Genomic DNA, 17,119 nt, shown 5'->3' with positions numbered 1-17,119 from the left:
TCTGTGCACACGCAGAACAGTTGGGAACCACTTAGAGCTAAAAGCTTTCGCTACAGATAACATATCACTTTAAAGTATTTTAAATTGCCTCGACAAAAATAGCCCGAGGGGCTAAACATTATGTGCGTGTGTGTGTGTCCGTGTTCATATAATTATATTTCCAGTTAAAGTGAATAAGAATTTGGATAGGCGTGGTCAGATTTTGTCAATTGTTCTGGGTGAGATGGAGCCACCGATAAGATTGCCTGATAAGGAAATGGCAGAGAGGGTTTCACGCGTATTGTGGAGAGAGCTGAAGAAAAGCTGCGCAAGGCTGAGACAAAACTAGGACAGTCAGCGCTTTATAGGAGCCTTTCGCTGATGATTTTATGACTTTTATGCCGACTAAGTTTAGGAATTCGTCTCAGTTTCTGGGGGGGATGAACGGAGGATATTGGCTACGATCGCTTTTTTTTCTTTGTTTCCAAGAATCTGATTAAAGGGTGAAGCGATTGAATGACAAACAGACAGATATCAAAGCCCACGGGCGCTCTCGGCACTGCGTTAATCAAGAGTCTATCAGGCGGAATGCATTCATTGTGTCATTTAGCTGCTTTTAAATGATTCTTATCACCGTTTCTCTTTGTCCGGCTGCGTTAGCTTCATTCAGCACTGCTAAATCGGTAATTTCTCTATTAAACATTTTTCTTCTTTTCATAATCGTGCAAAATATGTTATCGAGGAAATCTCTGTCATTACAAAACAATGTATAGAACCAACTGTTTTTTTAAACTGACAGTAAATCAAGTGGGACAATCAGCCTATGCTTTTTAGTCGTACCTGATAGATTCACTTGATTTTATTATCCGTATGTTGTGTCATTGTAATCTTCGTAATAGTCTTGTCATTATTGGGCAAATATGATGGACATTATGAACATAATTGATATGCAGCTGTCATAAACGCAAATACTTATTGCATTATTTTAGTTCTGTGTTTTCAGAAAATATCCCTGTTTTTGCTGACAAATAATCCAGTGGTGAATGACTGAATAATTATGCATCAACGTAGGCTATTAGATTTATACTGTTGTTGTTGTGAATTATTATTATTATTATTATTATTATTATTATTTCGCCTTGCCCGGAGTGGATCGATATTACTAAATAACTGGTTTCCAATTCCTTACATATCTAACTATGCTGCTCAGAGTCATGTTTTCTTTTAATAAATGTGTGTATATATATATATATATATATATATATATATATATATATATATATATATATATATATATATATATGAAAACATAAATGTATATATATATATATATATATTTATATATATATTTTGTTCATGAGAGGGATAGAGATGTGGGTTGGTGGTGTGGGTGTGGGCATGCGGGGGAGGGGGAATAGAGACGGATGCGGGGAGGGTGGGGGTGCTGGGGGATGGCACGACACACTTTGTATGTACGGAGGGTTTTTTATAGAACTTTCTGCAATGTACGTCATCGGATCAGTCCATAAATGGGGTTGTGTTATCTAGCTGAGAATCTCCCTCTCCGCCCCCCTCCCCTCTGCTCCCTGATAGCTGCAGAGTTAAGGGTGGGCGTCAATAACAAATCTGAGCTTGGTAGGTTTCAATCCAAATATCACATAATGTTATTGTGGCGCTATATGTTTACAGTTTAATCGGCGTTTCATTCAGCCACGTTGACTTGCTGCCATGGATGATCAATGGGATATTTATAACCCAAATATGAAAGTTGTTTTGCATACGGGGGCCGGCTTTCTTAATTAACTTTCATAGAGATACCGACTTATTGCGTGCTGGTTTCCTCGCGGGAACAATTTATTATACTGAATATGCAGAGTTCCTTTGGGAAATAAAAGCTGATGCGCGTCACAGTTGCAGAAAAGATCGATTTTTCCTTTCTTTTCTAAAGATATCTTGCTTTATAAATACAAACAAACATTTTGCGAACAATAAAATGGCAACAACAATAAATGTAACATATTCTAATAATCATTGTCATATTAAGATTTAACAATATGTCTTTGGTCATGATTTGAATAATTTAGTAATCTAAATATCCTAGTGCGGCACCAAAAATAATATAATGATAAAAAAACGGATGTTTTTATTGAATATTTCCTTTGTCGATAAGGTTATTGACCATTATTAAGACATTAAATGTATGGGCACCTCCTATAGCGGGTTTTTGCGCAAGAAGGGCTTAAGGAATTGGGTGCGCGCTTAATACTAAGCAAGAGCGTTAATGACTCTGGATATATATATGATATATATATATATATATATATATATATATATATATATATATATATATATATATATATATATATATATATATATATATATATATATATATATATATATATATATATATTCTAGGCCTTTTGAAAAGAATATGCTATTTGTGGGGGCTGTGAACCCATTGCATCGGTTTCTCTGTTTATTTGCATGTATTGTTTGTGTAAAAATTGTGCTTATGTATCTGTTTATGTGTAGGGTCTATTATATTTTTTACCTCCAGCATTCAAGTTCAAGGGGGCTGTTGGACTGTATATGAGCATTGTTAGTTGTACACCCACCTGTGTGCTTTACTCACTTACATAAAATGTAGCACTTGCCTCTCTGAATGTGAATAGCTACAAAACAGCATTAGCGCTGGTGCCTGGCAACTAAGGCTCCGCCAAGGAATCCTCAAACTATTTGCCAACGTCAATGCTTGGGTATGTATGCAGGACTTCTCTTATGTATTTGCCTCTGTGGATGTTGGCAGAATGGCATCCAGACTGTTTGTGTTCTGACTTTGATATACTTGCATACAGGCTCTTTTTCCGCATTTAAATGTTTAAAATTTATTTGTGGTCATTTGGACTTCTGTTTTTTTCCTGGTTTTTAGAACAGCGATTGTCATGCCCTGTTCTTGGATAACTGAGTCATTTGATTTTGGAAGTCTTTAATTTCTCACCTTCTTTGACAATGAATAAATGAATCTGTACCATTTTGAGCTCAAATAAAAAAGTTTTTTTATTTGGAGATGCAGTTCTTTTTGCGCAAAAAAATAAATAAAAATAAAATAATAATAATAAAAAACAAAAATGCTATGGTGGTGCATGACAAGAACCTAATTATGTAAATATACTCACCCTTGACACATAAGGGTTTGTTGGGCAAGCAAAAGGCTAGATTACCAGAGGATGTGTGTACAAAGGGATAAAGTGCAGCAGAGGGCTTATACCCCACGGATACATTACCAGTGTAGCTGGTGTGTGCTGCAAGGGATAGATTACAGTAACGTGGATAGTATAGCTCATTGTGTCTATGTGCTAAAATGGATATCTTTGTGTGTACCAATAGTGTAGCTGCTATAAGTCAAGACTTTGAGATCTTAATCATACACGACTGGATGCTGTTGACCACCATCAGCACTTTATTGATAACAGGGACCTGTTGCAGCTTGCTGCTGGAGAGATGAGCGCTGCGCAATTCTTAAGTGCAAAGAATGGGTCTTAGATGATAGATGATGATGTGAGTCACACAAAGCACTGCCCAGACTCCCTTCCCTACAGACACTGAGCCAAAGAAAAAGAAACACAGGCACCAAGGAATGGGCAGCCTGGCTGTTGGGAGTGATCTTAAGTTCCACAAAGTATCTTACTCATTTTAGTGCAATGACTAAATGTAAAGCCGAGACCCTATTGAAAAATCTTATATACACTGCATATCACCCCAACAGACTAAAAATAATGCTAAATCATTGATGTGGACTGAGTTTTAAATACATTCTGCATGATTTATGTTTTTTCCTCCTTTGACTTTCTTTATTCATGTGTTTTGTCAACAGTTCGCTAGTGTGGGAAAATACTGGAGAAAACTTGGCCATTTCATTTTGAGATTTGGTGCCATGCAAACATAAGTATTGTGATTTTTGTTGCAGTGCAGATGGTCAGAAGTGACATTGTTCACTCTTATTTGCTCTGTGACAATAATTTGATGTGTTTAGTGAAAGCTTTAAACTTATTTTATTGGTCTGTCATACTAGACCAGAGAGAATGACACAACTTGGTCTAGTGTTCTCATTTTCTTCTAACAGCAGACAAAAGCTCTGTCTGTTTCCCTCTGTGGCTGACGAAGAGGCCATCACCTCTGTTTTTTACAGCTAATTTAATACCCTAAAAGTTTTTGTCATCTTGTCTTGAAGGAAAAGGAAATATGTAAAAGTTTCAACCATTTCAGGTTGCACATGGCAGAGATCTCCTCCAACATGGTCAAAATGATGCTTCATTGAATGTCAACATGCAACTTCAAAATACCATTTTCTGAAAGAACTGTAACACTGTTCCAGGATAACGCTAGATGGGCCAAGACAGCACACAAGACAACAGAGGAGTTTTTGAGAAAGCTGAGGTGACGTCATTAGCGACCCGACCTATTGGATAGAGACACGGCCATCGCTTCTGACGCCGCTCCGACTCTCTCAACATTCAACACGTCAATCCTCTGATCTTTTTTTTTTTTTTTTTTTTTTTTTTTGGAGGACAAGGGGGTGGCAAGCTGGGGGCACCTGGTAGAGCTGATTTACTGCTTCAAGTTTCAGGCATTTGGCCCAAACAATAGACTGATCTTAGTACAAATGAAATGTTTGTGTCATTGCCCTTAATGGTCATAATGACACAGATTTCTGTGTTCAAACATTTCCACAACATTGTAGGAAATGTAAGTTTTTTTCACTTCTTGCTTCCATCTCATTCTGTATTCTAGTTAGACCGTATGCCCACTTTGTGGTTGTCTTTGTTGTATCTGTGGTGTTGGTGTCAACTTTGTGCTGCATTTGCAGTTCTGAATGAGATCCACATTGTTGTTGTGCTCCTCATGAGAAGCAGAGTGATTTATTCTGGATTACCTGGTTGGAACAGCCCTAATGCACAGTGTGAAAGTGTGTGAGTGTGTGTTTGTTTGTTTTACCTCTCTTGGAGTCATGTCGCTCAGTAATTGCTGATGCAACTCTTTGCCATCCAGGGTTTGCCTTCTCCTTCTGTGAACCTATGGGATGAGTTATATTCATCTTGGCTTCTCCTTATAGGAGAGAAGAAGAGCCTGTAAGCATAAGTATGCCTGAACGAGTGAAGATGAAAGTATATTATGGAAGTCTTATTCTGAATATAGAAGTGTTGTTAAAAATATTTAGGAGAAAGAAGGTGTGTGTGTGTGTGTGAGTGAGTTGGTTTTTGTGGTTTATGAGGACATTTTTTGGTTACAATCTAGTAATTATGAGAGTATTATGCTATAAATGTGTTTTATGAGGACACCCCTAATGCCCCTGTAATTCAAACAGCTTTAAAAACATACTATGCAATGTTTTTTTGAAAATGTAAAAATGCAGAAAGTTTTTTGTGATGGTTAGGTTAAGGGGTAGGTGTAGGGCTAGGGGATAGAATATATAGTTTGTGCAGTATAAAAATCATGTCTATGAAGAGTCCTTGTAATGATAGGAGTACCAACATATGTGTGTGTGTGTGTGTGTGTGTGTTTGTGATAAGGCAGGTGTTAGCATCCACTCCCATGCTGGGAACAGCAAGGTCTGAAACACCTCCACCTCATTACCTTATGCAGAGAATAATAATCATCACCAAACTCATCAATATAAATCTTGCATTGGACTAGTTCCAAAAGCACAGGGAACTTCTGAGCATTGTCATAGGTGAAAATATGTGGGAAATGATGTAGTAGTGTGGAGCAAGGGGAGAAAGAACAGATACCCCCCGCCACTCCCAACCCCCAATGAAAGGTCATATTACGTATATACTACTATAGAATAAATGTTAATGCTGAAGCACAAAGTTACATCACTCTCTATTAGTTATAACATCTCTGACTATGTAGGTTACAAATTTCAAACCAATCACTCCTATTATTGGAGGAAACAAACTGATACTGGAACAACAATGAATAGTATTAAAAGCAATGAACCAACATCTGGCACATAAGCTCCTTTTGGCAGATAGAGGGACTCAAACTGACAATGGTTTAAAATATCACATACACAGAGGGCCAGGGAATAATAGGTCCTTGATGTGGCGGGGGCAAGGAGCGAGCTTTTTACTTTGAAGCTACCTTTGTAGTGTCACAATTGCAAATATCAATTTCAGCAGATGAGCTATAGTCTTGTCACAAAAAGGTTTCATATGAACTTAATGGCTGTCTATTTAGGAACTCATTGCAGCATTTGGAGCCAGCAAGTCACTGATTTTAAAGCTAAATGGGATGAACTATGTGGGGACTGAGAGTGATAAATGTAATAAAACCATAAATTATCTTTGTAATAAAACAACCAAATGTACAAAAGAAGCTTTGAACGTGAAACAAAACAAATAAATCAGTCCGACGTTTAACCAAAACACAAAACATGCAACCAATTGTTAGCATTTCAAATGCCCTGAAATAAAATGAAGCACATAGAAAGTGATACCTACACATAAGCTTCCCTGCTTCTCTTTTTATCGTCTCACAAACGGTTCGTCTTATTTTTATGTATATATTAACTAATAAGTAAAACGACAACGCGTAAAGATCGAAAGCACATATTAAACTTAAACAGAATGAGATGACTCGACGACCGACGGCTTTGAAAAGCATATTCTTCCTCAATATCTCCATCATTTCAAAAGATTTAGATTACTTTCATATTTTGGTCTTTGGCGCGCGTTATTCTCACTCGGTTGGCGCTCGGTCGCGCTTGCTGTGGAGTCACATGTTGCAACGTCACGCAGTAGTTAGTTACTGTAGTCGCCAGGAGGAATTTAGCCATCATTTCAAGCTCGAGAGGTCTCTCAATGCGCACTACACCGCGAAAGCTTACCATGTCATCCAACTACTTCAACCCATCTCCAAAGGATCCGCTCAGTCATGGGAGTCCATTACCTCAACCATGCAATTTCCACCATCAATAATTTAATCTATTTGCTCCAAAGCTGAAGAGACAACTTGCAGCTGCTGCTTGGCGAAGAGCAGAAAATATCGCAAAAAAATAGTTGCGCGGAGGGCTTACCCAAAACATCCCAGATGACACTGTCCTGGTGAATGGTCTCCTTTACGACTGGACAGTAAAGGTAGGTTTTTTTGTGTCAATTTCGATGTTAAGCATGGACGGAAAAGTCCAAAATTAGACGGGGAGTTAAGAGGAAAAAGTCATCAAGTGCTGGATAATGCAACAGCACCGGCTGTGCCGCAACATGAAACGCTATCCTCTTGTTCATTGATAAGAGACTGGGTTATTATGTTGATTGCATTTCTGACAGAGGTCATTAGAAAAAAAAAGAAAAAAAAAAAAAAGAAAAAAGGTTTGTTTCGCTCATTATCCATGATTGATAGTTATTCCAAACAGCTTTTATCTATACTGTTCAGTTAGTTAAAGGGTAGCTATTTGGTGAGATCGTGTATAATGGACAATCTTCCTCTAAATATTTTTATTTTTATACTTATTATGTAAAAGCATATATATAGCCTTTATCAACGTGTTTATTCGTAACGATAGACTGACTGTTCATATCATTTAAGTTAAAGCCAGGCTACTTGTGCCAACGTTCCGATAATAAATGGGTTTGGTGAATTCAAAGAGACTTCAAGACATGAAACTTGAGATCGTCGTTCAGGTTTACCGTGTAGAGTCTAGCCTTTCCCTGAAATAGATAAACTCCAAAAGCGAAGATAAAGTTTGCGATTTAATTAGGGACGAATAGCTTACGCAAATAAATCATAGTTCTGGACCGCTTTTTTGATGCTATCATAATGTATATGTAGTATTCGTTATATATTCAAGATATTATAAAAACTTTTGTACGCGTAATTTGTTTTAGAAGAGAAGCATTAATGTACAGGCTAAAAACAGAAAAGTCAACTATTCATTCTATGAGAATGTCTCTTATATACTGTCCCCTGCGTTCTCTCTGTGTGAGCGTATGCTTTTCCGCTTGCCTTGACTGAAAATGTGTCTCAGGCGCTTTGTTTTGACGAATACGCCATCTAGTGCAAAGGTGTTGTACAGTGTAAAGTAACAATTGAGGCTTTCTGCCACTGTTTTTAAAACAACCTCTCTCTGACATCAGTGTCTTTCCAGGGTAAAAAATAAAATAAAAAATGTAATATCACTGTTTATGCAGTGAAATCATATCTACGCACCATGATGATGAGATGAGAGGTTTTTGATACTTGTACCCTCAGGATGTTGCAAATTCCTAAGACAGCAATATCTACTAACATATCAGTTGCAAATCTTACATGGTATTTTCCTTGCGGATCCAGTTCGCCAATGCTTGCCCTTTCTCCTGTTACAAGAAATGACGAAACTTATACATAAATTATTAAAGCACTTATGTTGAATTTGTCTTCTGCCCTTAAGCGATAGAGACACATTCACAACCGTGAACTACATCACGTTCATATTTTTGCTACAAACGTACTTAAAAAATCTAAGATAAGTTTCGAGAATTCTCGTTGGTTTACTTGAAAACATCTGCAGCTTTTAATTTGGATGGGTGGTCGAAACCCAGTTTCAAAACCTTAGGAAACGAAAGGCCTAAAATTGGGATTACTTGACAGGATTTATCACACAGAGGCTTTTCATTGGAGCCCTAATTCAGCCCTAAAGACAAATGTTCCTGTGCACAAGTAACTGTGTGCAATTTTGTTGAAGATAATAAAGCTTTTGGCATATTAGCTGGACTGAAACATCTGGGATGGGATGGGGGGTTCATGGTGGTTGCAAATTCAGTGTTTGCTTCACTACACTGAGTCTTACATGATTTGTATGGTTAAGGTCAGAAAATACATTACAGTCATGCATTAGTAAAGGTTGAATACTTCAACTAGCAACAATTCAACCTTGCATTTGAGAACATAGATTTCACGATAGAGGAATAGAGAGTGTTAACTATTTGTTTTGTAGTTGTTTCTTGTTGTGTAGACTCTAATGCTAGATGTAACCATTATGGAGTGCATATTTAAATGTGTTTTTAAAGTAATAATAACAATAAACATTTGAGACACCTGTGTGAGCTTAGGTGATGCACGCTACAGTGTTCTGCTAATTGCATCATGTCCACCAAAGCAATCTAAAATCTTTTCTTATAATCCAAGCATTTATTTGCCCTCCTTTGTTGCTCCATTCAGATGTTTAATCTTACATTGTTTAATATATTACTCCCTAGGGAGGGAATGCTTTCTTCTTTTTCCTTTGCTGTGCTAAGTTTAGTATAGAGTAAAGTGTCTTTTACCACTGTTCTTTCAAGTTGGAAGAGCATTAGATATCTGTCATGAGTTTATTTCTTTACTAATCCCTCTATGGCATGGACATTTAAGCAAATACAGTTGTGGGGGAATCAGGATCATGCAGACCAAACTATCCTGTCCTACCTGCCCCTTTCTAAACAATTGAGCAGGTGCTTGTGCTCTTTTTCCTAAAACTACAGAACTTCCACTCATACGCAACTGAGATACAATCTTGCTTTACAGTGAAAGGTGTTTTAACGTGCTCCTACCAAGCACATGCATCAAATACAGCTGTGTGAATGTAGTATGTCATCAAGCTTTCTGTACCTTACTTTGTAGATAGAGAGATTGAAAGGTCACTGAAGGCTAGATAGTTTCTCATGTGAGAGGTTTGATTGATGGAAACTTTGTTTGCCATATATTGAATGGCTTCTAATGAATCTGGCTTCAAAGTTCTAGCAAATAGGGTACAAAAGGTATGAATTAGCAGTTTTGGTTTGCTTGACAATTGAAAGGAGGATTTTTGCACCAACCTCTATTTTGAAAGCATAAAAGTCTTAATTTCCGTTTTAAACAGTTAAACACACCTGAGGAACAGTAATTAGATTCTTTACGCAAAGGTTATTCCAACTATACAACTCACTGGCACTGACCCTTCCAAAACCGCTCCCCGTACTCCTGTATGTACACAAACACACATTGTGTTTGCACATCATATGTTGACAGGAAACTGATATTGCATTACTCTATGCAATTCGCACGCACGCACGCAGTCAACATATTAAAGCAGAACAAACATGTTCGTCAAGGTAATCTTGTCTTTTCTCTCTGCTTTGAATGAAACAGAAGGTTTCAGTTATTGCCAACTCAGTCCCATAACAATAAAGTGATTCATCGTCTAGATTACGTTTTAACAGGAAGCTGATTGAAAGCATAATCCATATTGATTCTCTTGATGGAAACAGGAAATAGCGAGTGAGAAATAAAATAATTTGTTGTTGCCGGTGAGAAGGCACCCCAGAGGAAAATGGAAAGCAATTGCGAGCTGATGAGTGGCATTGGCCCCTAGCACCACGTCTTCTAGCCCCACCGCCCTTTTTCTCTCAACCCCCTTGGAGACTAGAGAGAGACGTCATCAGGGTTGTTGTGCTCTTGGCCTCCACCCCCTTCCACACAACTAGATATCGGTGCTGTAGTCTAAATAGGAGGGAAAGATATGATTTAGTCAGTGCTGTGTGCTGGACCATAGTTCTCTGAAGTTACCATAAGACAATAACTCTCCATCACGCCTTTGCATGACGTGAAGCCTATTGGCTTGGAGATACTGCAAGCTATGTACATATTTAATATACTTAAAGTTAGAGAAGGCATTGTTGCTCCACCTGCTGTCAGGAAGGTTGAGAGAAGGAATATGGGTGTCAGCATGACTGATGCTGGTATTTCATTCAGAAGCCTCTGCAATGTATATAAATACCTCTCTCATTAGCGAGATGACAGATGTTTGCTAATTGGGATCATCCTGAAACTGGGGCGGTTACTGTGAAACTACGGCTATGGTTCTGTGTGTGTGTATTTGTGTGTAAACCCATATAACCCATTTAATATTATTAAAGGTTGTATTGAAGTAAGGAACACTGGCAGTAACGCATCCATCCTCATAGATGTAACGCATCTGGAAGAATTTCAAGCAAGCGAAAATAAAATAAGACAGAATCATTGAATAACCCTCAAGCAGGCTCTTTAAATTACTTGCTATATTCAGCAGAGGTAATTGCTGACAATGTAAGAAGCTTTTTTCCATTACTGGAAAGCTGACAGACTGAAGTATCTTTTCATGCCTGCAGAAGCAGCTTGTACACACATTTTGTGCAGTGCATGATTTGATTAGGATTGATCTGTCCTCCACAGCTGTATCCTCAGCTCTGGGGTTTTTTTTTCCATTCTTGTTTTTGACTATTTGCGAGGAGAGATTAAAGATGCTCCAACCTCATCTCCTTTTCCAAACACACACATTTCTCTCGCTCACACACACACACACACACACCCCTCATGGACTGCAACGTCACTGAGCAAAGGGAATTTGAGCTCATTAAGTAGAGGGCTGTGATTTTCTGAATCGAGACTGTGGGACTCCCAGTCGGCCTATTTATAGAACGCGCATCTCCATGACAGTCATCGCTGCGCTAGCAAATTGCAGCCGTGGCCCCAGACACCAATTAAGAATGAAACAAATGCCTTTTAGACAGGGCGTGTCCCTCCTTGTCTCCTGCTGGCTGGTACTTCTTTCTGCTCTGGGAGCGGATCCTCACTCTGCCTCTTCCTGAGGCTGCATGGGGCATCAGGAGTAGGGCACGCAGAGAACTGGCAAAGCCATGCTGCGGTGCTGGATATATTTAAATGCATCCACCCCCCACCCCTTTACCCCACCCCCTACCTCTACCCTTCTCCTTCTCCTTAGAAAAGTGAGGGTGATGGTTGTCATTTTTGTAGTTGTTGTTTATGGAGGTATGCCTATCTGTTCATTTGCGCTAGGATGCCATTGGATGCAATGAATTACAGTGACTCATAGAGGGACTTCAGAGAGGTAAGCCGCAGAGGGGTTTGCGAAGAGGAAGGGAGAGAGGAAGAATGAAATATAGAAGCAAAGAGGATGATGATGGCTTTCCTGGAACTGTAATTTATTTGCATTCATCTTTATATATTATTATTATATTATATATTATTTTGTGCTGGGGCAGTTAAATACCAGGGAGAAAGGATCGATTTGAATATAGCAGTTTGTATATATATAGTATGAATAGGTGAATGTATGACTGGCATCTTTTCGTCTTTCTCTGCATTTTTCCCATTCTGTCTCTTCCTCTGATGTCTCCATTTCAAAATCTCTTGTTTTTCTCTCTCTTTCTCTCTCTGCTGTTTTTCTAACTGTGACTTTATCTGTCTTTATCTCTTTTTATTTGTCTCTCTATTTCACTCTCATTTCTCTTAGAGGAAAGATAATCATCTCTACAGCATCATAGTATGTGAGTTAGGTTTTTGTGTAGAAATCATCCCAGTTCAGCTGTTTCCAAAGACAAATGCCTAAAAAGCCAGATTATGGATCTGGACTGCTTTTTTGGTACTCACTAAAGCAGTCAAGACGTCACACTCCTCTAAGGGAACAGAGGAGGAGGCAAGGGAGCAAAAGAGAGAGGTGGAGGAAGAGAGACTGAGAAGAGTGGGAGCAATCCTCTCATGTCCTCCTAATGATACTCCAGGGTCTCTGAATGTAGCCTGCTTGTTGGGGGGGGGGGGGGGGATTTGCATGTGCAGAGACAGAGAAATCGGCCCCGTTAGTTGTGTTCCCTTAGGCCAGGAACTAAAAATAAAATAAAGAAATAACAAGTTGGCATGCTGTGTTTATATTGCCCTTTGTATGCCGTTACGGAGTTCATCTGAGATCTTCACAATAAAATAAGACCACTATAAACCATTAGAACTAATTGTGACTTGTGAGAAAGCAATCAGACGTAGAGAAAGAATTGCACTCTGCAAGATTTTACATAAAAAGTGACATTATTGAGACCCATAAAGAGATCAGTTCAGAAATTGGTGCAACACCATTAATGAGATCAGTTTTATATGAATCATATGGGAGAAGTGTTTATGTAGCATTACCTGGGGTATGGCAAAGTATGTTTAAATGAAAACATTGATTTTAAGTTCAATTTTTTCTTTCTCCCTCTGTCTGATCCCTCCCCTTTCCTTATGTCCCCCATCCCTCTCGTCTTGTCCCTTTCGCTGTCCCCAGTTCCAACAGGTTAGAAGAGTGATGACCATCCTGTTCGTTACTATGGTTATTTCATACTTCAGTTGCATGAGAGCTGCGCCCATGAGAGAGATCCCGGGCGTGCAGGGGGGCCACCGGGCCGAGGGCTACCTGGGTGCTGCTGCTGCCGCTGCTGCCGCTGCTGCTGTCACCACAGGCGGCCGAGGCCACGGGACTCCACAGAGTGGTGGGGGGCTACCCTCGCTCACAGACACTTTCGAACAGGTGATCGAGGAGTTGCTAGAAGTGGAAGGGGAGGCATCGCAGCAACTAGGGCCCAGGGCCGACCAGGGCCAAGGAGGGGGTGGTCCCGCCGCAGTCGCAGCAGACTCGAAGGACGTTGACCTGTATGCCTCGCGGGTGATGATCAGCAACCAAGTGCCTTTGGAGCCACCGTTACTCTTTCTCTTGGAGGAATACAAAAACTACCTGGATGCCGCCAACATGTCGATGCGTGTGCGGCGGCACTCAGACCCAACGCGGCGAGGGGAGCTCAGCGTTTGTGACAGTATTAGCCAGTGGGTGACAGCTGTGGACAAAAAGACGGCCATTGATATGTCTGGCCAGACAGTCACTGTTCTGGAAAAAGTCCCTGTGACTAACGGTCAGCTGAAGCAATACTTTTACGAGACCAAATGCAACCCCTTAGGGTACACAAAGGAGGGCTGCCGAGGAATAGACAAGCGGCACTATAACTCACAATGCCGGACAACCCAGTCTTATGTGCGAGCCCTTACCATGGATAGCAAAAGGAAGATTGGCTGGCGGTTTATACGGATAGACACTTCGTGTGTATGCACATTGACCATTAAGAGGGGCAGATAGTGCACAAAATGTATAGATTTTATTGAGAGTTCTAAAAAAGAGAGAGAAAAGAGAAAATATCTATTTGTATATATACATAACAGGGTAAATTATTCCGTCAGATGAAAATTTTATGGACTGCATGTAAAAAAGATGAAGTTTATACAGTAAAAGTGATACTACAGTCTATTTATTGAACATATTCATGACCTTATAAACAATTAAAAGAAGATCTGGTAAGTCATTTGCGCCCAGTTCAAATTACTATATCACATTCCTCAAGACATTGTGTTTTTTACGTTGCCAAGATTTTGAGAGATGAGGAGAGGATGGGGTGAGGAAGAATTACATACAAGAAAAAAAAACAAAAAAAAACTTGCATGCTGCTTCAATTGTGAATTGAGAAACTGTCCACTTTGAGAAAACAAGGAATTGATTTCCGATCAAAACATTCCGTTTACATTCTCAACCATAACAGGATTTCCTCCTCTAAGTACTCTGTCTGTTTACTATCCTCAACTTCTCAAGGTAATGTTGGAAATACATACTATGTCAAGGTGCTGTTGTCAAAGCTTTGCTGTTTATTTTTTTATCCCCACAAGATGGAAAAAATATATATATATAAAATTTATTCATTGACATGTGTTCTGGATTAATATAATTCATTTTGTATGTTGTGAAGTTGTTTGCAATATTAAATTGAAATATTTGAAGAAATAAAATTACTATAGGCAACTGAAAAACAAAACCAATGTCAATAAAGTTTCAGCTCTCCCTTTGCAGGTCTAAATTTGGCAAAACTTTGGAGAGAACATCCTCTTGCACAGTGTACATACAAAGAATCTTACATGTAGATTATTACCATAGAGATAAAGATCTATTTAAATATATTCTATCCTCTCACCATAGAGATCACAGACTCACTGTATAATCAAGTGGGGCCTGATCAAAGCAAGTTTGACATCTCCGCAATGAAGAATTTACTACAAAAATGGACTGCTAAACGGTGTAAACACATAAACAGATTAACACGTTTATCCAATGTAGACTTGACTCTTCAGTCCAATGAGTTCTCAGGTAAGAATTATTGTGAACTTTTCATGTAAATTATATGGAAACCAGTCCAACATGAAATCGTGATAAGGTCATTTGCCCTATGTTTGGTGTTTGTGTCTAATCAGAGGGTATAGGCTATCGTTGCTATCACTAAGAGATTAGGATTTTCTTTGTCTAAAAGATGGATCAATGGAGTCAACACTCCAATGCACTCTACGAGATATCTGATACACCTGAATACAGACACAGACCTATACACAAACCTGCTTCCTTCAAAGGCTATTATCAGACAGCTGAACAGAAATGATCTGACACTGATACACTACCACAGATGAAGGAGGACACAGAATTTTCATCCGTTTACGGTAAGTGTCTCACTGCATCAGAAGTAGGTGATGTAGGCTACAAAGAAATAAAAGTCTGCCGAGCAGTAAAAATATCAGATCATGGGTGCATCCTTTCTGAGCAAATGCATACAGTACAATTTCCAGATCTGCTTGAATCAAATCATCAACGTATTGCTTCAATTAGAATTATGGTATAAAAATGATAATTATAGTTGTATTTTAGGAAAGAGTGACAGCAATCAGTATTGCTTAAGTCTACTTTTTTGAACAAAGCAACTTACAACACATGAAAGTTTTGACTTATTGATCAAAAACAATTCAAACAAATAAAATGTGAGCCTTTCAAACTACAATATGTAAGTGATACTGCATCAGTTAGAAGGATAGATAAGGAAACAGACAATACAATGTTCGTCTGGTGCGTTTTTTGAGTTATTTCAGGAGTTATTTTTGTGAGGCTCAGATTTCCCCCAGTTCAAAGTAGTCCTTAAGACCCAGCAGGGCCCTGTCCCATTTGCTACAGAAGTAGGCCACTTTATTCTCTGACTCCCTTTCTACTATACCAGCAACTAAACTCTCGGAATCACTGTTTTTAGCAATTCTGTCCAGTTCTCTCGGCTCAGTGGGTATGTGGTTTTGATAGTGCTATATGGTCCTGATGAGAATATCAAGTAACTAATACCAAAATATGAAGTATATGATATATCATAAAATAATTGCAGAAAAAAATCTTTATTTCATGTGCATGATTAAACTTTCTATATTTCTAATGCAGTGTTTACAATCAATGCAAAATTGAATAGAACATTTCTCAGGGTTATCAGATCTGAGATATGAGATATGTTTTAGTATGTTTGTTTATCAAAATGTTTTTATTTCTGTTTTTATATTTAATTTTGAATACACCATAATATTTATTATTTTGTAGAATACCGTATAATGTACAGTCAGCTGGCTATTATTGCAGATTAAATCCCAATGGTGTGATAGGTCTTGTATCACCATGAAGGGGTTTATTTCATTATCACACCTATTACACAACTAAATAAATTAATGAATGGACATAAAATTATGATTTGATGAGTTGAAATCACTTTATTATCCCTGTTGGTAAACAAAAAAACAAAAAATAATAATTAAACCATCCTAAGATGGTTTGCTGGTCTTAGTTGGTCTCCCAGTCTGTGCAGGCTGGTCTGTTTGCTGATTCAGAGGGGTATTGGGCACTTGTAAGCTGGAGGACCACCAAGACCAGCTTGACAAACCAGCTATACCATCTTAAACCAGCTTAAGACCAGCAAATCAGTTTTTTATGGTTTTATTCTATTTTTAAATGATTCTATTTTTATTTTTATTTTTTCAGTAGGAACGAGAGATGAAAGGCCTCAGAGTGATAAGATGGACATGAAACTAGCACAGCTAGGAAATTGGTTGCTTAGTACAACGTTCAATTACACATTAAAAAAATATATATTTAACAGCATAATGGAGTGATTACCAATCAGAATAATGCATTCCATAGAGTAAAACAAATATATGTATAAGTATATACTGTATAATATATACTAACTATATATATATATATATATATATATATATATATATATATATATATATATATATATATACAGGGCTGGGGAGTAACGAAATACATGTAACGGAAATACGTATTTAAAATACAAAATATAAGTAACTGTATTTCACTACAATTTTACAATTTAAATAATTGGTAATTAGAATAGAGTTACATTCAAAAAGTATTTTGATTACTGAAGAGATTACTTTGCATTTTATTGTAATTTGTTTAATTTAATATTTAGTCCTTTCA

At 38.2% G+C, this 17,119-nt stretch overlaps 1 protein-coding gene across 3 annotated transcripts in view; it reads left to right on the top strand.

Moving 5' to 3' along the window:
• The window catches only part of LOC127456718 (brain-derived neurotrophic factor-like), a 41,160-nt gene extending 26,520 nt beyond the window's left edge, over positions 1-14,640 (top strand). For 2 of the 3 annotated variants that reach the window (XM_051725244.1, XM_051725253.1), the window contains exon 2: positions 13,067-14,640. In XM_051725244.1, coding sequence (XP_051581204.1) covers positions 13,067-13,909 — 843 coding nt within the window. In that variant the 3' untranslated portion in view covers positions 13,910-14,640. Of the gene's footprint in view, positions 1-6,761; positions 7,119-13,066 lie in introns of those variants that run through there. The other variant, XM_051725261.1, reaches the window with a different exon arrangement.
• Positions 14,641-17,119: the final 2,479 nt, after the last annotated feature.

This window comes from Myxocyprinus asiaticus, chromosome 2 (assembly GCF_019703515.2).
Source record: "Myxocyprinus asiaticus isolate MX2 ecotype Aquarium Trade chromosome 2, UBuf_Myxa_2, whole genome shotgun sequence".
Taxonomy (NCBI): Eukaryota; Metazoa; Chordata; class Actinopteri; order Cypriniformes; family Catostomidae; genus Myxocyprinus; species Myxocyprinus asiaticus.
Note: the sequence above shows the minus strand (reverse complement) of the source record. Positions and strands in the feature narration are given on the sequence as shown.